Source organism: Rattus norvegicus, chromosome 11 (assembly GCF_036323735.1).
Source record: "Rattus norvegicus strain BN/NHsdMcwi chromosome 11, GRCr8, whole genome shotgun sequence".
Taxonomy (NCBI): domain Eukaryota; kingdom Metazoa; phylum Chordata; class Mammalia; order Rodentia; family Muridae; genus Rattus; species Rattus norvegicus.
In genome coordinates this window covers 41,845,448-41,867,969 of record NC_086029.1, presented here as the reverse complement: position 1 = coordinate 41,867,969, position 22,522 = coordinate 41,845,448, and the positions used below count along the sequence as shown (strand labels likewise).

Below are 22,522 nucleotides of genomic sequence, written 5' to 3'. Positions count from 1 at the left end.
CATTTTTTTAGACAGGACAAATTTGAGGTTGGAAGTCTTGTGGATGGCTTCGTGTCTTTATCCATTTACAGAAGGTGGCCTCTTATGGTTCCATGTCCCAAGTGTTAGGCATCTCAGCTAAGAAAACATGCATTGGCTCTTGGAAGGTTTCTCATCCCAGGTCTGTGGGACTTCCTAGAGATTGACACCCCAACCGCTGGCAGCTGCAGACTTCCATTCATTCTCTTGTCCTTCTGGCCTTCTCACCTGTCTCTCCCCACACATCATCCTGACCCCCGCCTTTCCCCTCTCAGTATCCTCTTCCACCTATTTCCCTCCCTTTTCCCCTCTGCCTCCTATGACAATAGAGAAAGTGGGAATTAGCTTTGAACACATTTTCTTTCTAATAACTATTTTTTTAACAGCTGCTTGCCAGTCTCACTGTCACTTTGATTTTTAGTTTTGAGATATTAGTGAAATGAGATCTTATTTCACCCTTGAGTCACCTGTAGATTTTCTTTTGAAAACTGTCTATTCTAATCTCAGATCTTATTAACGTTAGCTCACTTTCTTCCTGCTGCTGAGTTGTAGATATTATATAGAAGTTTTGGTTATTAATCTCATATTTATTGTATATATTATATTCTTTTGCAGTTTTGGATTCTTCTGTTGTGTAAAAGATTCTTAGTCGGATACAATAAGACTTCTTTCCATTTCTAATCTGTTCCTGAAGTCATAACCAGTTGATCCTGAGGCTAAATATTAGTTACTGGAGAATTTCAGATGTTCTGTTTTGGTCATATCACCTTTCTCCACAATTCTTGCACAGATCCACCATATTTTCTATCCTTGCCTATACAACTTTGACTCTTTTTTTAAATTTATTCACATCCAGCTTTGAAATAACTGAAAAAAGTTGAAAAGAAACTTTGAAAAACTATTTTTTGAGCTAATAATATAATTAAAATAAGAATAAATCCTTGTTTGAGTTGTGCTGTCTACATACTCTGGAATGTGTGGTCCTCTGCGGGGGCGTGATTGATCTACCCAGGGCGTCATGTCTAAAGAAATCTTACTGTCCAACTTTTAAGATTTATCAAAGACTAACATTTCCTTACTGAGTAGGGAGTCCTTGTGCCCACCTCCTTTCTCCATGTTGGGATTTTGTCTGATTTGAGCTGGCACAGATCTTGTGCATGCTGTCACAACTGTTGTAGCTTATGAAAATGTCCTGCTATGTCTGGAAAGCACTGTCTACTTTCATTTATTCACTGCCGCTTGCTTTTGCAGTCTTCTAGTCCATCTTCTCCAAACAATGACACCCGATCTCTGAGAAGATGAGTGTGACACAGAGCTTCCATTTGTGGCTGAGTAGTTTGCAGACTTACACTATGAACATTGATCAGTTGTTCTTTGTGAGAATTACCATCTATTTCAGAAAGAAGCTTCTCTGAAGAGGATTTGGAGATACAGCAGGCAATGGGCATAATGACAAGACATTGGCACTCTTTAATATTGTCGCGTCCATTTAGCAGCATACTAATAGCCGTTGTCCCCTAAGTCCAAACACATCTTGGCCTGACAACAGTGCCAGATGTGTATTTCATCTTACTAATTGTGCTCTGAACACACTCAGAAACTGGCAGCTTACTCCAGTGCTCTTCTTTTGCCAGGCCAGGTTGCTGGTGTTTGCAAGGTTTAAAATTGCATAAGACCCATAGTAATCTCCCTTACAGAGAATACATAAAAGCTTTTAGAACCGAGGAGGCTAACTAGCAGGAGTAAAACATCCATACAATTACCTGACTGATTTTCCTTTGTTCTGTGACCCATTAACTTGAGCAATAAAGTCTTATCAAGTCTTAGAAACTAAACCAGAGGATTGGCAGAAATCTGTAATTTGTGGCCTATGAAATCTCTATAGTCAACTATTTTAGGAGTAACCTATTCATGACAATGACTTATTTCATAGCCTGTAGTATCTTACTTTTAGATTCTCCTCTTTCCTGCCTCCCTACTCCATTCCTGTTCTATATTTTTGGCTTTATACACTTTATACAACTTCACTCTATCTTTACTCTCTATAAAGCTCTGCACTGCTCCCCCCAATCCATGTGGCTCCTTGGTAATTTCCTCACCTCTTGTTGTTAAGACCAACAACTGACAAATGAGAACTCACAAAACTGGAGCTTCAGTACAGTAAAGAATTCCATCATTTGACTGATCAGACATCCTATATAATGGAGAAAAGTCTTCAATGGCTATACTTCCAATAGAGGCTTAGTATTTAAAATACATAAAGAACTCAAGAAACTAAACATCAAGAAAACAAGCTACTCAATCATAAAGTAGAACATGGAATTAAACAGACATATTTTAAATGCTGAACTCTAAATGATTCATGAAAAAAGTTTTAAAAATATTCATCATTGTTAGACATCAAGGCAAATGAGAAGGAAAATTACTTTAAAATTTCTTCTCACTTCTGTTAGACTGGTAAGATGAAAAACACAATTGGCTACAAATGCTGGTGTGGATTTGGAGAAAGTAAACTTATTTCTGATAGATAGGAATGCAAATTGGCTTGGCCACTGTAGCAATCAGCATGGAGCTTCCTCAAAAATCTAGAAAAAGATTATTTTATTCAGTTGTAGTAGGCTTGGCTATATAGACACAAGATTCTACATCCTACTACAGAAATACTGGCTTACCCATATTTAGTATTGCTCTATTCCCAGTATCCAGGACATGGGAGCAGCCTAGATGACCATCTACAAATGAATAGGTAATGAAATGTGCTATATTTATTTAGTGTGATAATATTAGGTGTTAAGAAAAATGAAAATGTTCAATTTTCATATAAATGGATAGAGTTAAAAATAAACATTCTGAGTGAAATAACCCAGACTCACAAAGTCAAATGCCAACCTTTTTTCATAATTTGTGAATATTATCTTTGAATTTTCATATATGTGAGTTTATTTGTAATGTACCTTATTTGACTTCAGATACAGACTCTATCTATCTATCTATCTATCTATCTATCTATCTATCTATCTATCTATCTCTCTCTCTCTCTCTCTCTCTCTCTATCTATCTCTATCTATCTATCTATCTATCTATCTACAGACTCTAACTATATGCAAGAATGTTTTTGTTGAATAATGATTATTATTTTTTCACTTGAAATATTTTTAGGAACAAAAGTTTTCAGGTTAGGAGATGTAAATTCAGAGGGAAATTTCCTTCTCATCTAATACATATAGTTACCCTGATATGCTCTCACATATATTTGTTTGTATAACAGAGAGGTTATACCTCCTGAACTAAATATATTTACTAGCTTGTTTTATTATATATGATGTATATTTTTATAAATTTATTAAAAGTTCAATCCAAACAGTCCCTTGTCTTCCAATGAAGGCTTTGTACTATTCATATGATTATGCCACCCTTCATCTACAGGCTGAGACAAAGCACATGCCTTATTTGTTCATTTTTAAGGAGTCTGTACAATTGTTCTTTAGAGGGAACAATACGCAGGTTCACATCTAATTTTTTTTACATATGAAAAGACAAAGGTCCCATTGCTGGAAATGGCAATGGAAATTGATGTTTAGGTTTTTATTGTTGTTGTTTTAGGTGTGTGTGTAGCAGCAGAAGCAACAGCATCAGCAGTAGTAGTAGAGGTGGTGACAGTGGTGGTGATGGTAATAGTAAGCACAGATATGTAAGTGGTGACTGGGGGAATATTTGTAGAAATTGTCTGTCCTGTTTTTGCTCTACAAACTTCATTCCCCTGAGTCTGGTTCTTTCACTGCCCAGCAACCAGTGAGACCTAGGCATCCTCCTACTTGTTAACCCTATAGCACCATTTGAAGATACGAAGCATTTAAACTAAAGTTCTTATACTTTCACAGCAGCTACTCCTATCTGCTCAGATATCACTCCAGCTGTCTGGCAAACTGATAAGGTGGTGCCACTGCTCTCCTGCTAAGCCATGTGAGAGGGCTCTTGTATGCCTTGGTTACAAAACAATAAAATGCTAATCAAAGTTGACTTTGGGTTACTCAAACACAATTTCAATACATTGCACAGTAACATCTGCGGCACCATTACATGGGCTCACAAAGAGAAACTTGGAGAATATGTAGTTTCTGCACATAAAATGGTATCTTCTTTTCTGATGATTTTAAACAACATTCAGGAAAACAATGCTCTCAGGAAAATATACAGCTATGATAATGCTGGCCGCCAAATTGCAAATAATGTAACCAATAATTAACTTACTGTTCATGGAAAAAAATAGCAGAAATCTTACCTCCAGGTAAGACTGATTACAAATAACAAAATAAACAACAGGAAAGAAAATGCCTTCTTTGGGATAATGAATCAAAAAAGAAGTAAAAAGGATAGAACAGAAAACTGATGGTTTATGTTATCTGACAAAATTATGTCATGCATTCTCTCACCTAAATAAAGAATGGCTTCAAGTTTTGACAACAGAATCAGGATGCACAATTTGACCATGGATCCTGATTTAGGAGGATAATTATGTTGGTTATGTCAGTCACTTGTGCACCAATAAATCGTGACACTTGTGTTTCTGAAGCACAGTGGACACATGTGTGTTGCTGAAATTCCTGTGGTTTTGCCAACAACTACCCAGGTGTATAAAAGGCTGTGGACGAATGGTGACATCCAGACTCAAGAAACTTACTTCTATCTTCAACCGAGCTCCAGCAGTCTATTTCCACTTACTGACACCATGTGCTACTATGGTGGATACTATGGAGGCCTGGGCTATGGCTATGGTGGCCTAGGCTGTGGCTATGGCTGTGGCTATGGTAGCTATGGTTATGGCTGCTGTCGCCCACTGTGTTGTGGAAGATATTGGTCTTATGGCTTCTACTGATGGATTTCTACATCTGTTGGCTGTAACCCATTGTCTTATTGGAAACACCTACAAGATTTCCCACATCAGAAATGCCTACCTTCAAATTTTCCACTCTACTAAACTGCCTGAGTTCAACAGTGTCGTCGTCTTCTCACCTTCAGCTAGATTGGAAGAGCTTGCAGAGACATTCTTCATTGTCTATATGATGCCTTGCAAAATGTGAAATAGTTGGACTCTCAACTTTTATGTGAAAACAAATGCTGTTGAATAAACTATCTCATTGAGAATATTCATCTGTACTTGTGTTTAAAACTCTCCATCATTCTTGAATATGTGTTATGTATCTGTGTCTAATTTGCTACATATGTGAGGTTGCTTGTGGATAAATGCCAGAAGACCTGGAGAGGGATATGAAGGAAACAAAGTAAGAGAAGGAGAGGGAGATATTTCTTTTAAATACTCATCTATTGATGCACATATGGACTGTTCTCATATTCTTCATTATTAAACAAGACCAAACTGGCTTCTATTTATAATCAATCAAGTTGGATTTTGCTATTAAATAGAAATGAGGTTGATGAAGTGTCATTTCCCCCATTTTTTTTGAAAATTTAGTTTTGTTTTTGTTTTCATTACTTTTTTACCCCAGAATTCCAAACAATATAATTTGACCATACTCACCTTGGTTCCAACTCCTCCCAAGTCCATATCCCCTCCCCTGCTCATCCAATTTTGTATACTCTTTTGAAGCAGACAGACTCCTCCCCTCAAAAGAACCCCAAAATCAAATAGTTTGTACTGCCGTGTAATCTCGGTTAGATGCCCATCCATTGAAGCCTGGACTACGCACAAAGGAGTGTATTCTTAAAGAAATCTGACTCTCCCTCTCGAGAAACAATGAACTACCAATAGATCTTTATCAGAGATAGGTAGGGGGAGGGTGAGACTTCAGGACCATTTCTATCCCTCTGTTGGAACTTTGTCAAGCCTCAGCCTATGGAGGCCTTGGGAATCAGCTGCTGTAAATTCACACTTACGTACAACTGCCTGACATGTCCATTAAACACTATTTTCCAACACTCATGCACCACCTTACGATTTTTACAATTTTTCTATTACCCTTCTTCCTCAACGATCTTTGATACTTGGTAGGATAGGCTGTGATATACATGTCTTATTCAGGGAGAGATATCTCTAGTCCCTTATTTTCTGTACTTTGATCATTTGTGGGTCTCTCTGTATCAAGTAACATCTTCTGCACTCAATCCATCTGTGGAGCTGTTGGGCATATTCCCAAGGGACTCTATATCATAGGAGTGACAACTACCCATGTTTTCATTGCTATCCCACTCTCAATACCTAGGAAATAGAAATAATTTAGGCATCCATTAACTGATTATTATACTGGAAAAATGTGTTACATTTACAGAATTCAATACTTTTAGATACTAATCATTGTGAAATTCTCAGGTAAATGGACAAAGCAGAAGCTACGATTCTAAGTTAGGTGGGAACACAGCTCTTCTGGGGTTCTCTCTCATTTGCAGATGTTAGCCCTGTATCTCAGATATGTGTGTCCTGTTTTCTCTTTTCTTTGATGAGTAACTATTCTAATTCTCTGTTCACTTTAATTCGGGCTATTTTCATTTCACCTTTTACTTACATTGTTCTGCATAAACGTAATTGATAATTGTGCATCAGATTATGTATATTTTTCTTTGTATAAATTTTCTTCTCATTCTGAATTATTTTACAGAGTTGTTTGTATAATAGTTTTTAATAAAGTTTATTATTATCCTAGTAATTGAAAAAGTGATATTTTTCTTTTTTCTATGTCTTTAATTTTCTTTATTGGTATCTCATAATTTCAAATATACTGTTTCAGTAAATAGTCCTTAAAATGTGATTTTATGTAATAGTATACATTATCATATATTGTTGTGCATTCATAGGTTCAATTGGAGCTTTATGTTTCTTATGATGTAAACATATGCATATCTTTAAAATATTATTCTATAACAAGACAAAATTTTATCTAACTCTAAGCAATACGTACAAAATGACACCTGAGATATGTGTCTGAAAGTGTTACACTACTTGTTGCTCCCTGAGAAACTTACTACAGGACCTTTTCTCAAAACAACTTTATAATATTTTCTCTGTTTCTACTTTCTTCATTTACCACAGGAACTAGAAATTACTTTTCTTAGGGTCTTTTCTTAGAAGCATTTCATGATAAATATTCCGATAAAAGGCTCTTGGCCAAAATTGAACAAGATTGGCTTAAAGGGGAGAAAGCTGCATTATCTCAGAAGAGCAGAGAGACCATGTGGGACTTTGGAATATGTTAGCTTTTACCTAAATCACTGCTTACTTCTGAAGATCCCTGAAGTGTCTCTGTCTCTAACTTCTTGAGTTAGGATTTCTGACCAGTGAAGGAGACACATTCTCTTTGTTTTTGGTTTTTTACCCCTACAGAATTTCTTGTAATTGAAACAATTCTTTCCTGAATTACTGAAAATGTTCTCCTATTTTCTTCTAAGTTCAATTACCAACATCTTGGCGTGCACACACTAGTACTTTATAAAACTGTGCAAACTAATGCCAGGATTTAATTATGTTGGAAGGCTAAATTTATTTGATTTGTTTTTAGACATTGCATTTTAAAATGCTTAGTTAAATAGTTTTATTGAAAATATTCATGTAGTCAAAGGAACTAATAATCATTCCAGGCATACAAACACAACAATATATCTTGACATCAGATATATTAAAAGATACACTAAAAGGAATGTGTCACATGGAAAGAAAATTATTTCCTTTAAAAGCAAAATTTCCATTGAGAAATAAGAGAGCAATGACTATCACAGTAAATATGATTAGTATTTCCATATAAAGCATCGTCATCCTCTTTGATCTTTTTGGAGTACCAAACTACATATATATATATATATATATACATACATACATATATATATATACATACATACATATATATATATATATATATATATATATATATACAAGAACCTAAATAATAGAACAAAAGATAAATATTTATAGTGGCAGTTAAGTACTTTAAGAATTACATGAAGATACAGTGCTAATTTATATCTTAAGATATAATCTAAAAGAACTGCATTTTATTCTTTATTGAATGACAATTTCAATAATAAGACAACATATAATTTTAAATTGAAGGGGCAGAAAAACAGAGCCAGGATGATGGCTGTGGATATCAAGGTCTTCACTACCAAGCAGGAAAACCTGAGTTTGATCCCTGGGACTCAAACACTGGAAACAGGTAATTGATTTCTTCATGTTTTCTTCTGATCTCTGTGTGTGTACATGTGTGTGTGTACGTGTGTGTGTGTGTGTGTGTGTGTGTGCGCTTTATACTGGCATTCATTTACAAACACATAATAATAAATGTGATAAAAATTCATTTACCAAATAAATAAATGTTATAAAAAATCTTTTAATACATATATAAATTTAATAAAAACAGGTTTTAAAGAGAAAAATAGGATATAAACTCTGATAAAATGGAAAACAGGAAACAAAAATATTGAGAAAAGATAAAACAGTAATGCTATGATATATATAGTAATATATATATATGTAGTATAAATAGTGTGAATAAACTAAATACAGCAGAGAAAATTGAGAAAATTAGAGTGGGTAAACACAGTATTAAGTACATGTTGCTAAAAGAGACGATTTCCTAATATTCCAAAAGATATTTGAAGGTTAAGGGTTGTTATAACCTGTTAACATTAAATAGAAAGTATCATCATATTAATAACAGATGAGGTAGACTTAAAGGCAATAAAGCTCTACAAGTAAAGAATTCAATATAATCATAAAGAGACCAAACTATTAGAAAATCTGTAACTTCAAAATTATGTAACTAACATAGTTATCAGTCATGTAATAGCTCTTACCACAACTATAATAAGTGCATTAAATAATATGAATATTAATAGCTCTATGAATAGGTAATATATGTATAGATAAAGATATAGAGTTTCAAAATGTTACAATTATTAAATTTGACAGAAACTTAAAAATAAATGAATTCAAATTCTGTAGATAGCATTATTATTTTGCATTTTTTAAATTGTTTTATTTATTTACATTTCAAATGTCCCTTTTCCCAGCACACCCCTTCATAACTCCCCATCCCATTCCCCAATTTCCCTTCATCTATAACAGGGTGCTCCCTCCCCCACCCATCCACTTCTACCTCATTCCTCTAGCATTCCCCTTCTCTGGGGATCAATCCTCTACAGGACCAAGCACGTCCCCTCCCACTGTGTCGTCTCCATCTCCGTCCCGCAGAAAGGAGCGACACCACGATGTTCGTCTCAAAACAGTTTATTCAGGAACCTTTCTTTCTACATGCAAGCAGCAATCTCCTACCCCCAAGCACACTCCCTACTAAAAAACCCGTAACCACGCCCCATCAGTCCAGTCTATGTAGTCTCAGTTCATAGGTTCACGCCAAATAGCCTGATCTTGTTTCATGGTGCGCCTGCGCAGCTCTCACGATGGGCGTGGCTTACCTTTGGGTGTATGAGGAAGTCAGGTGCTAGTCATAAGACTTGACAGCAGTCCCAGGCACCATCTCGGGACTGCTGCCACACCCACTCCCCACATCTCCCCCTTCTTTATGTTTTTGCAGTGAGAATGCCTGTCTTAGGTTGCCCCCTGCATCAATGCCCCTTACCTGTCATCAGGAGACAAACAGCTTAGGTTTGATCCCTGTCTTAGGTTGGTGACATGCCCAGGGAGTCTTACCCATCATTGACTACTTCTTTAGCATGCCAAGCCACATTTGAGGAGACTGTCCCGTCTCCACCGCTGCAAAAGCCTGTATTGTTAAGGCTTGAGTTCTGCGCTGACGAAACTGTATACAGCTCATGCACCAAAAGGCCAGGACGCTAATAAAAATCAGGCATAGGGCAAGTCCAGCAAGTCCAGCCCATTCTTTCAGTCATGAGGCAACGGCAGCAATCTAATCGTTCAGTCCTCCAGCTAAGGACATGCTCTGTAGTGGCCTGAATCATCCTTTGTGGTGTGCTGCTATGGTTCTGGTCCACTGCCTTCCTGACTGTGAGTCTGGAAGCTTCAGCTGTTAGGAACCAGAAGCTGGTTAGCTTTGAGGCTGTGGAGGGCTCTTCGTGCTGCAGCAGACTTTGCGATCTGGTAGCTCCGGCCGACACTTTTAAACTTCCCCTTTCCCACCACTTCCACTGTGACCATCCACTCGAGTGGAGTTGATATGGATGATGGATTGTCTCAATTCCTGAACTAGTCCATCAAAGTGTTGAGTCCAAATTCCTGTAAGATACTGAGATATATTATGGGATATCTGAGCAGCATGACTGACCTTCACAAATGGTATGGAGGTGACATACAGTCCTGGATATTTCCACTTACAACCCATTAACTCCATCATAATATGCTTGTTCCTGGAGCAAATCAACCCTTTGATACAGCAGCAAAATTCCTGCTTTCAACTGACTATTAATATTACCCTGAACATCTAAAGCTTCTGCAACACCTGCAGATAAATTACTTACAGCTACCATAGTCTGTACTATGGAGGTAAGAGATATGGCCGCAGAAATGGCTGTGGCAGCAGAAACTGCTATAGGAATAACAATGGCTGCAGCAATGCCAAAAACTCTCCAGGTTTCCGGGTGTAAGATACGTCCCTCTGCCCTGCCCGAAGCGTAAGGGGGCAGATGAGGCAGCTCCAGAGCCGATGGTTCTACCTTTAGTTTCACTTTCTCTAAGCTGTCGGCGATGCTTTCCAGATCGTCTTCTGACATTTCCCCCTCGCTAGAATTTCCTTCAGTCTCTAATTTTTGAGAACATTCCTCCCTAACCTGATTTAGTGCCTCATTTCCCTTTTGGAGCTCTGCACCACACCTTTCCTCATCCCCTATGCGATTTTTCATGAATTTCCACACTGGCAGCACTCCTTTTGGTAAAACCCCCTGCTCCTCAGCAAACCTCAAATCTTTCCCTAATTTCTTCCAACTGGGCATTGTAAGATGTCCTGTCACGGGAAACCATGGAGCAACCTGGTCCACTGCTTTTAAAAAATTCTCTACTATTTCTTTCTTTAGCCCAATTCGTTTTGCTTTTAACAAATCCTTGAGGGCTTGGCGAACTGTCTGAGCTGATGTTGAGTTTCCCATTGTGCTTGATGGAACTTGTCCCAAAACCGGGAACCTTATAGTCTCAATCTGAGAGCTTTGCGACTTGTCCTAAAACCAGGAACATTATAGTCTCAATCCGAGAGTTTTGCGACTTGTCCCAAAACCGGGAACCTTAGAGTCTCAATCCGAGAGCTTTGCAACTTGTCCCACTTACCTGGGAACTTACCGGCTAGCCACACTGACCGCAATGAGTTCCGAATGAAGGAGGAGGGTCCGTACCACCACTTGTTGTCTCCGTCTCCGTCCTGAAGAAAGGAGCGACACCACGATGTTCGTCTCAAAACAGTTTATTCAGGAACCTTTCTTTCTACATGCAAGCAGCAATCTCCTACCCCCAAGCACACTACCTACTAAAAAACCCGTAACCATGCCCCATCAGTCCAGTCTATGTAGTCTCAGTTCATAGGTTCACGCCAAATAGCCTGATCTTGTTTCATGGTGCGCCTGCGCAGCTCTCACGATGGGCGTGGCTTACAATTGGGTGTATGAAGAAGTCAGGTGCTAGTCATAAGACTTGGCAGCAGTCCCAGGCACCATCTTGGGACTCTGCCACACCCACTCCCCACACCACTGAAGCCAGACAAGGCAGCCTTCTGCTACATATGTAGTGGGGGCCATAGACTAGCTCATGTATGCCCTTTGGTTGGTGGCTTAGTCTCTGGGAAATCTGAGGGGTCCTGTTAGTTAATACTGTTTTTCTTTCTATGGGTTTGCAATCCTTTCAACTCCTTCAGTCCTTCCATAACTCTTCCATAGGAGCCCTGAACTCAGTCCAATGGTAGTCTGTAAGTAGCTGCATCTTTCTCAGTAATCTGCTGGTAGAGCCTCTCAAAGAACAGCCTAGCATCAGTAATTAGTGTCTGGGTTTGGTGCCTGATTATGGAATGCATCCCAAGTTGGTCTCTTCATAACCTTTCCTTCAGTCTTTGCTTCATTTTTGTCCATGCATTTCCTTTAGACAAGTACAATTCTGGGTCAAAATTTTGAAGGTGGGTGGGTGGCCCCATCCCTCAGCTTTGGACCATGTCTATATACTAGAGGTAGTCTCTTCCGGTTCTATTTTCTTACTGCTGGGCATTCTTGTTAATGTCATCTCCACTGGGTCTTGGGAACCTCTCACCTCCCTGGTGTCTGGGACTTTCTAGAGATTCCCACTGTTCCTCACCCTACTGCTGCACATTTCTGTTTATTCTTCTGGACCCCTGGGATTCCCTCCACTTTCCCCCCATACCTGATTCTAACTCTCCTTTTTTTCATCCCCAACCCTGCTGACAAGGTTTTGCCCTCCCTCTGCTTCACATGATTATTTTGTTCCCCTTCTTAGTGGGATTGAAGCATCCAATCCAATTGGGCTTTCCTTCTTGTTTAGCTTCATATGATCTGTGAATTCATATCGGTATTCATAACTTTTTGACCCCTCAGAAGATGGAAAGATGGATAGGAATAGCACAGTAAAAATGGCTATCTTATCAAAAAGCAAACTACAGATTCAATGCAATGCCCATCAAACTTCCAACTCAATTCTTCACAGAGATAGAAAGAGAAATTCTCAAATTAATCTGGAATAGCAAAAAACCCAGGATAGGGAACACTATTCTCAACAATAAGAGAACTTCTGGGGGAATGACCATACCTGACCTCAAACTGTACTGCAGAGCAATAGTGATAAAAACTACATGGTATTTTGACAGAAACAGACAGGTTGATCAATGGAATAGAATTGAAGACCCAGATAAACCCACATACCTATAGACATTTGACCTTTGACAACGAGTCAAAAAGAGTAAGTGGGAAAAGATAGCATCTTTGCTAGTCAAACTGGTGGGCTGCAAATTGATCCATATTTATCACCTTGAATAAAGTTAAAGTTCAAGCAGATTGAGGACCTCCACATAAAACCAGATAAGCTGAATCTAATAGAAGAGAAAGTGGCAAATAACTTTGAACACATTGGCAAAGGAGAAAATTTCCTGAACTGATCACCAGTGGCTGAGGCTCTAAGGTCAACAATTGACAAATGGGACTTCATGAAACTGAAATGCTTCTGTAAGGCAAAGGACACTTTCAATAAGACAAAATGGCAGCCTACAGATTGGGAAAAGATCTTCACTAACCGCACATCCAATAGATGGCTAATATACAAAGAACTCAAGATGTTAGACACCAAAAACAAAACAAAACAAAACTAGACAACAGCACCAACAACAACCACCACCACCACCACCACCACCACCACAAAAACAACAACCAGATAATCCAATTTAAAAATGGGCTACAGAGCTAAACAGAGAATTCTCAAGAGAGGAATCTCAAAAGCCTGAGAAGTACTTAAAGAAGTGTTCAACATCCTTAATCATCAGGGAAACGCAAATCAAAATGAGCCCAAGAGGGGTTGGGGATTTAGCTCAGTGGTAGAGCGCTTGCCTAGCAAGCACAAGACCCTGGGTTCGGTCCCCAGCTCTGAAAAAAAGAAAAAAAAGAAAAAAGAAAAAAAATGAGCCCAAGATTCTAGCACATGACAATCATGGCTAAGGTCAAAAACTCAAGTGACAACTCATGCTAGCAAGGATGTGAAGAGAGAGGAACACTCCTCCATTGCTGGTGGAATTGCAAACTGGTACAACCACTCTGGAAATCAATCTGGAAGTTTCTTAGAAAATTGGAAATTTTTCTACCTGAAGACCACTATACCACTCCTGGGCATGTACCCAAAAGATACTCTACCATATCCCAAGGACATGTCCTCCACTATGTTCATAGTAGCCTTATTTGTAATAGCTAGAAGCTGGAAATAACCCAAATGTCCCTCAGTGGAAGAATTTTTATGGAAATGTGGCTCATTTACACATCGAAATACTTCTCAGCTATTAAAAACAAGGACATTATGATTTTTGCAGGCAAATGGATAGAACTAGAAAATATCCTGAGTGAGGTAACCAAGACACCCCCCAAATGCACTTGGTGTACTCACCAATATATGATATTAGACATACTTTTTAAGTGAGCAAGTAGTTCCAAAGCTAAGGAAGATCTGCAATAAGCAAGTTTCTAACATAATCACATAACTAATTTTAGAAATATATAGAAAGAATAAACAAGAAAATAGTAATATCTTCCAAGTTGAAAGAGTTGTCCTCATACAGATGAAATACAAAGTCACAATGCAACATACGATTTAAAACTAAATAATGCTAAAGAAGATACATGTATGCTAACGTGTGTAGGGTTAAAATTGTGCATGTGTGTATGTATGATTGTATGTGAGTGTGTGTGTGAGTGATATGTACTACAGAGGATCCCAGAGGACTTTGTTGAGTGCCTAGTTCTGAGTATCCACCTTATTCCTTTGAGGCATTGTCCCTCACTGAATCTAGAAATAGGATAGCAAATGTCAATGATCCTTCTGCTTCTTTCCTTCCATTCTGGGGCTAGAGACCACTCACATCTTTGTATGTGGGTTGTGGCATCTAAACTGAGTTCCTCATGGGAGCAGAGAATTTGGTCTTACTCAATCATCTGTCTAGTCACCAAAAGAAATGCTTTTAGAGACATATAAGACACTTAATTTTGTATATTGGATAAAATAAGTAATATGTGTTTACATAGGTGTAGGATTGTCTTGTGACTAAATAGCACTAGATAGATTAATAATTTACAAGAAGTTCCTTTTACACTAAATCACAAAAAATAATGTAAACACAAATTAAAAATAAAACGATAGAACTTTAAAAAGAGATTATAAGAATAGTGTGAAATGTATGCTATCCTCACATCTTCTAATTCAAGAGAGTTGATATAGTGAGAATATTAGTTTCTTAAAATCCCAGCTATGTTACATGAATATGCATTTGTCTTATTCCCAGGTGTGGGATGAGAGACTGCTTCACAGCAGGTGGTTATAATTTTCCTCATGCCTTAGCAGGGACATGATCTTTGCCAGCTGGAAATTGTTTAGTTCTGGAGACTAAGGAGAGGGTCCCCCAGAGCTCTGAGAGGGCTGGGAGGATTTTAAGGCTGCTGCCTTTATTGATGCTGTTGCAATTTGACAAGGAGAAGGAGTTGGAGGTAACCCGAATATGAAGAAGAATCTCAACACTCTTAATCACCAGGAAGAAGTCAAAAGGGGTCTATGTACCTTCCACTTTGAACCTTCTTTCTCTCCTACTTAGTGTTGGGAGCTGGAAGAGTGAGAGCTATAAGAACTGAATAAAATATAAAAACCAACACACTGACAAGTCAAGGTGACCAGAAGAACAAGGCTCACAAAGTAACTCACCAGGGCTCACAGGGACTGAAAGAATGAAGCAACAGTCAGGGAGCCTGTCTGGATCTAAGCTAGGCTCTCTACAAGTATGTTATGGTATTTAGCTTGGTCTTCTTGTGGGACTTCCAATAGTGGGAGTGATCTCTCTGTCTCCTTTGCCTACTTTTGGGACCCTTTTTCTCCTACTGGGTTGTCTTGTCCATCTTTGACATAAGGTTATGTGCCTAATCTTACTGTGACTTGTTATGCTGTGTTCAGTTGATATGCCTGGGAAATATTGCTTTTTTATGACAGGAATATGAGGAGGAGGAGGAGGAGGAGGAGGAGGAGGAGGAGGAGGAGGAGGAAGAGGAGGAGGAGGAGGAGGAAGAGGAGGAGGAGGAGGAATGGATCTGAATGAGATGAGTGGTGGGAGACTGGGAGCAATGGAAGAAGGTGAAACTGTGCTAGCATATTATATGTGAGAAAAGAGTAAAAATGTAAGAAGGGATTCTAAATAAGTCTACTAAATACATGAGCAACAGCTAGACAAAAAGTCACTCAAGGACACAAAACAACCACTTTCTAAGTTTTAACTCTTAATGGACAATGAAGATAAGAAATGTTTTATCCTGATTCCTCAGCAGAGAAATGTGAGGTCAATACACATGAAGATGACTAACCCCAACATGAGAGAAAATGAACCATTTTTTACCGAGTCAATAGCTACAGTGTAGAACAACTGAAGTTTTCACAGGAGGAAAAATCATTCTCTAAGCTTAATTCTATGGCAATGAGACTGTCTCCCCAATTACAGGAGGGGTAAAACATAAACAAGTATATTTACAAAAAACAAGGACAGAAATATTTACAACCACATTGGTGATGACAACCGAAATGCAGCAGTTACAAATGTCTGGATATTAGACCAATGCCTTGTGCAAAATTCACATAAGACAATAATAAGCTGCATGCTTCTGAATAGAACCTTTCCCAAAAGTAGTTTTTAATATAATTTTTACTAATCTCTGCCTGACATGGTATTTGTGTTACTTATATTAAATCTAAGAAATCATTTTTCCTTATTGAGTTATGTATAAATTGCATATAGTTGGATGATAGATTTTTTTCCAGTCTGCTTATTGCTGTCACCCTCTAATTGGTGAACTTAGAGCATTTATATTTTAAGTAATTTTGGTATCTGAGAACTTTAATATGTCAGTTTGTTATCTGACTTCTACTTGTTTTATCTTTGTTTTTATTTTCTGCTTCAGTTTCACCGGTTATTAATATAATTGTTTCACTAATCCAGATCACAGAGACCTGGATATTAAACAGGATAATAGAAAATAACTGGGATTTTAGAGAAAATGAGATAGTTATTTTACTGTGTTAATAAAGTTATAACACAGAACTTTTCATAATTTCAGGTAAACTGGGGTCTTTACTCTCATTGATGGTATTTTTTTAATGAATGTAAATTTAATGTAGCTAAGATTTCATTTGGAAAAAGATGTTCTCATAATAAAGAACTCCACATGACGTTATTGATATTCTTATTTTATGCAAAACATATTAAAAGTCAAATAGAAATGGATTAATCCTTTTTAATAAAAATAGAATGAATTATCTGAAATATCATCAAGTTGAATAGTTCCCCAGGATTGAAGATGTAGCCTCAATAGAAATATGTTTAAAGCACACCAAAATAAATTAGGCTGTGCAGAAACAAAGAAATGAGTTTCAGTGTGAATGTTCAGAGTCTACAGATCTGATAAAACCATCAGCTGGATATGGTAAGAGGTCATGTTCAGCTAGAGGGATCCTGCCTAAACCAGCCTGTTATCAAAGAAAAAAGACATAAAGACAGAAAAATAAGAGCATGGAAAATAAGATTCACAGTGTGGAAGGTACTGCAATCAGAAAAATTAATGTAATTATTGATTATGATATTAGAATATTAGGATAGCATTTTTCTTTACTTGAATGTCTACATTTACATTAGTGCTACCTAGGAATATAATTGCTCCTTACCTGACTTTGGGAGGCAACTAGGTGGCATTTCATAATTACTAATTAAAATTCACAAAAAACAGAAAGTTTCCTTCTCTCCAACATCTTGCTCTTATTCCTTCCCCCTTTAATAATGTAATATTTGTTCACAAGCACACATTTGTACCCAAACATATATAAAGTCAGACACATGCGTATCACATTTAGTAAAACAATAAGATAAAGTATATTTGAGGAAACACTTTATTTTAAAGCATATATATGTATTCACAATATGGGGATGAATGCAAGTAGATCATATTTTACGGTTCATTATAGTGACAATAAAGAGCTTTGCAGGAAGTAGTCATGCAATTAAGTTAAAGAAGAGGAATTGGGTGGCCAGGTTGTGTTTCATGTATAAATATAAATTAAGATTGGAATTTATAAAGATGTTTAAGAGCATCTGAAGTGAAGGAAGTTGGAGTGAGCAGCTGCTGAATCTCCTCAGTAGAAGCCACAGGACCAGTACCTTCTACAGCACAGTGGGCGACAGCAACCATAACCATAGTTACCATAGCCACAGCCATAGCCACCATAGCCATAGCCACAGCCACAACCATAGCCACAGCCTAGGCCACCATAGCCATAGCCCAGGCCTCCATAGTAGCTGCCGTAGTAGCACATTGTGTCAGGAGTGGAGTGTTCAGAGGAAGATAAGCAGTAGGTTCCTTGAGTCTGGATGTCACCATCTGCCAAGGGCCTTTTATACACCTGGGTTGTTGTTTGGAAAACCACAGGCATTATAGTGTCACACATCTCTCTGCTATGCTTTAGAAAACATCACGAGTGTCATGCTTTACTGGACAGACAAGGATGCATAACTGAGATAATTGTGCTCCTACCTCAGGATTTCAAATCATGGAAATCCTTCAGTTTTTCAAGACTAGACCATTATTATTCTAGCTTAGTGAATACATCACATGATTAGGTCATATAAATCATTAAATAATTTTCTCCTGGAAACATTTGTAGTCTAAGCCACAGAAGGTCTTTGTGCTTTCTTTCATATTGTTATTATTGTTACTTTGTAATGAACTTATTTGTAGACAACATTTCTGTTTATTCAAGACTTTTTTTTATGTATGTGAGTGCACTGTCGTTCTCTTGAGACACACCTGAAGAGGGTATCAGATCCCTTCACAGATGGTTGTGAGCCACCACTTGGTTGCTGGGAATTGAACTCAGGACCTCTGGAAGAGCAATCAGTGTTCTTAACTGCTAAGCCCTCTCTCCAGCCCCAATAGGACAACATTTTTAAAGTCTTGCTCCTGAAGAATTATCTATTTGTTACTTACATTATCTGTAATTAGTAACAAGTTTTTATCTTACATGAATTTATCTAGGTTTATTGTTTTTTCCTGCATGTTGTTTTAAAACAATTGGAAGATAAAATGTCATTTTATGTGCAGAAACTATGTACAGGTAATCCTACATTCAACTTTGATAAAGCTTAATTAAAAAATAATTTCATTATTTTTATGTGTGAAGGTTTTGATTGAGTGTATGTCAAGTATGGACTGTAGATATCCTGGAACTGGAGTAACAGAGGGTTGTGTTTTGTCCTGTGGGTGCTGGGAATCTGAGTCCTTTAGTAATAGCAGTCATAGTCTTAATCAGTGAACAATGTTTCCAACTCCAACTTTACTATTTTTAAAAATCAGGATCTGCATGTAGATTTTAAGACCTGAAAATCAATCAGTGGCATCTGACTTTAAACATCTGGTGAGATGACTTTTTTTGTACAAGTACTTGGTATGTAAGTGTGGGGACCTTAGTTATAATCTCCCACACAATGAAAGAAGCCATGAAGCCACATGTCTATACCCTAGTGCTCTGTGGATTAGAGGCGGGATGATTCTGGAGCTTGCTGGTTGCTAGGCTAAGTCCATCTTTAGTCCTGTGTTAAAAGAACTATGTGGGTAAATAGAATATAGAGTAAGTTATTCTGTGTTTTACTCTGGTCTTCACATGAGTTCATTCGATCCCCTCCCTTCTGTGCGCCTACACCACAAACATACTACATTCAAATTTCATACACATACATAAATATACACAAAGTCTAGGGTCCATTTCCAGAAATGTGCTTTGTGGTAGAATCTTTGTTGATAATGCACAAAACATTAGACACAGTCTTGAATATAGTCTCTTACTTTTTAAAAGAGACCAAATAAATCATGTTTGCCATTTCCTCTCATTTTGTAGTTGATGGATATAGCATTGGTACAAATACAATTCTACCATTGAACTATATGCTTTTTTTGCTTTAATTTTAATAAAATTTCAGATTCAAGACAGACAAATTTATACCAATGAGGTCCTATAATTGTAAATACGGATATTGCATAATTTCATAAGAAAAAGTGCTCGGGTTTTACTGTATCTGTCTTAAAATTCTTTGGACTCACAAATACTGCCAGTGATGGCCATTATGTAACAAAACCAGTGCCTGCCTGGCTGCCAGCTGTCTATCTGTCTGTTGGTCTATCTATCTATATCTATCTATCTATCTATCTATCTATCTATCTATCTATCTATCTATCTATCTACCTATCTATTATTTGACCATAATATGTCAATATAAAAGAAGAGTGTATGCCCTTGAGGCTCTCAGAGATTGACCCATCAACAAAAGAACATACATAGATTGGACCTAGGCCTTCCCGCACATATGTAGCAGATGTGTCTTGGTCTTCGTGTGTGTCCTGAACAACTGGAGCAGGAGCTAGCCCCCAAACTGTTGCCTGTAGGTGGGATATGTTCTTTTAGTTGGGCTGCCTTGTCTGACATCAATATGAGAGGAAGCACTTAGCCTGGCAGGGACTTGAAGTGCCAGTGTGAGGGATAATTAGGAGGCCCCACCAACTTTGAGGAAAAGGGAAGGAGGGGTAAGTGAAAACTGTGGGAGGAGCTGACTGGGACAGTGGCAATGCACAGGATGTAAAGTAAATAAGTAAAAAATTATAAATAAATAAATAAATAAATAAATAAATAAAATAAATAGCATATGGCTTAAACTATATTTGAAAGCATCATTGAAAACAAAATTCATATGAACTAAACATAAACTTCAAGTCATAAAACTCATATAAGACCACATAGGTAAGAGTTTTGTTGCTTGGTTTTAGACATGAGTAGATGCAAGTTCAACCACTTAAGAATAAAAAATTGAAAACAAACAAGTTGTCTTTTAGCCAATTAAGAAGATTCTGTATAGCAGGTCAATCCACACAGTGGAAAACATCAACAAAAAACCTACAAGAAGATTTTAGGTGCAGAAGGCAACTTCCTGAACAGATGCCAATGGCTCAAGCACTAAGGCCAACAATTAATAAATGGGATCAAAAAACTCATGAAACTCAAAAGGCTTCTGTAAGGCAAAGGACACTGTCAATAGAACACAATGTTAGCCTACTGATTGGAAGAAAATCTTCACCAAGTCTGCAGAGGGCTAATATCCAAACTATACAAAGAACTCAAGAAGCTAGACACAAAGAATTCAAATAATCCAATTAAAAATGGGCTACCAGGCTAAACAGAATTCTCAACAAAGGAATCTCAAATGGCCAAAGTGCATCAAATGTTCAATTCCTTATGTTTCAGGGAACTGAAAATCAAAACAACCCCAAGATTCTAACTTACCTTCACCAGAATAGTTAAGATAAAAACCTCAAGGTTCAGCAAATGCTGGTGAGGATGTGAAGAAAGGGGAACATTTCTCCATAGATGGTGGGAGTGCAAACTGGCACAACCACTCTGGAAACCAATCTGGCAGTTTCTCAGAAAATTGGGAATAGCTCTGCATCAAGACCTGTCTGTATCATTCCTGGACATATACCCAGAGATGCTCCACCATCCCACAAAGGTACCTGATCAACTGTGTTTATAGTAGCTTTATTTGTAATAGCCAGAAACTGGAAACAACGTAGATGCCCTTCAACTGAAGAACAAATACAGAAAATGTGGTTCATTTACAAAATGGAATACTACTCAGCTATTAAAAACAAGGATATCATGAGTTTTCAAGGCAAATGAATGGAACTAGAAAATATCATCCTGAGTGAGGTAACCCAGACTGAAACCCATATGCATGGCATATACTCATTTATAAGTGGATAATAGCTGAAAAGTACAGGATATAGACTATACACTCCACAGACACAAAGAAGTTAAATAGGAAGGAAACCTCAAACAAGGATGCTAGAATCGCCTTAGAAGGGGGAATTAGATAGTCATAGTTGACAGATGGAATGATGGAATAGGGTTGGAGAGGGTACGGGGAGGAAATGTGTGGTATTCAGGATCGGGTGTGTCGAGAGACAGGAGACACAACCAGGGGCCCAGGAAAATGAATGGAAATTGGTGGATGATGGGGGTTATGGGGCATTTCTAGGAGGTGCCAGAGACACCTGTGGGGGAAGACTTTAGTTGAGATTCCTAGTAGTACGAATGTGGAATCTGAAGTGGTCATCTCCTGTAGCCAGTCAAGACTCCAGTGGAGGGATAAGAACGGACATCTTACTACAAAACTTTGAACCCCAAATTTTCCCTGTCTACAAGAAATGTAGGGACAAAAATGGAGCAAAGACTGAGAAAATGTCCACCAATTACTGTCCCAACCTGAGACCCATGCTGAGGGCAAGCACCCATCCCAAGAGCAAGCACAATCACTGAGATTATTAATGATATGCTGTTATGCTTGCAGACAGAAGGCTAGTGTAACTGTCATCTTAGAGGCTCTACCCAGCATCTGACTGAAACAGATGCAGAGGCCTACAGCAGAATATTGGATGGAGCTTGGGGTGTCTTATAGAAGAATAGGGGAAGGACATAGAGCCTGAGAAACTCCACAGGAAGACCAACAGAACCAACAAACTGGACCATTGGAGGCTCAGAGACTGAACCTGCAACCAAAGAATATATACAGTCTGGATCTAGGCCCCCTGGACAAATGTAGCAGATGTACATCTTGCTTGGTTTTCATATGAGTCCCCCAGGAACTGGAGCAGGAATTGTCCCTAACCTGTTTCCTACCTGGGGGTCTCTTTCCCCTCACTAGTCTGTCTTGTTTGGCTTCAGTGGGAGAGGATGTACCTAGCCCTGTAGAGACTTGATATGTCA

At 38.0% G+C, this 22,522-nt stretch overlaps 2 protein-coding genes across 2 annotated transcripts; one reads left to right on the top strand and one right to left on the bottom strand.

Annotated features, from left to right (window-relative positions):
- Window positions 1–4,747: 4,747 nt before the first annotated feature.
- LOC102551003 (keratin-associated protein 20-2-like) lies at window positions 4,748–4,894 on the top strand. The gene has a single exon (XM_039088732.1). The coding sequence runs from the start codon at window positions 4,748–4,750 to the stop codon at window positions 4,892–4,894; it is 147 nt and encodes a 48-aa protein (XP_038944660.1).
- Window positions 4,895–17,848: 12,954 nt separating this feature from the next.
- On the bottom strand, window positions 17,849–18,028 carry Krtap20-2l1 (keratin associated protein 20-2-like 1). The gene has a single exon (XM_006248092.3). It carries the CDS (start codon window positions 18,026–18,028, stop codon window positions 17,849–17,851), a length of 180 nt encoding a protein of 59 aa, XP_006248154.1.
- Between the last annotated feature and the right edge of the window lie 4,494 nt (window positions 18,029–22,522).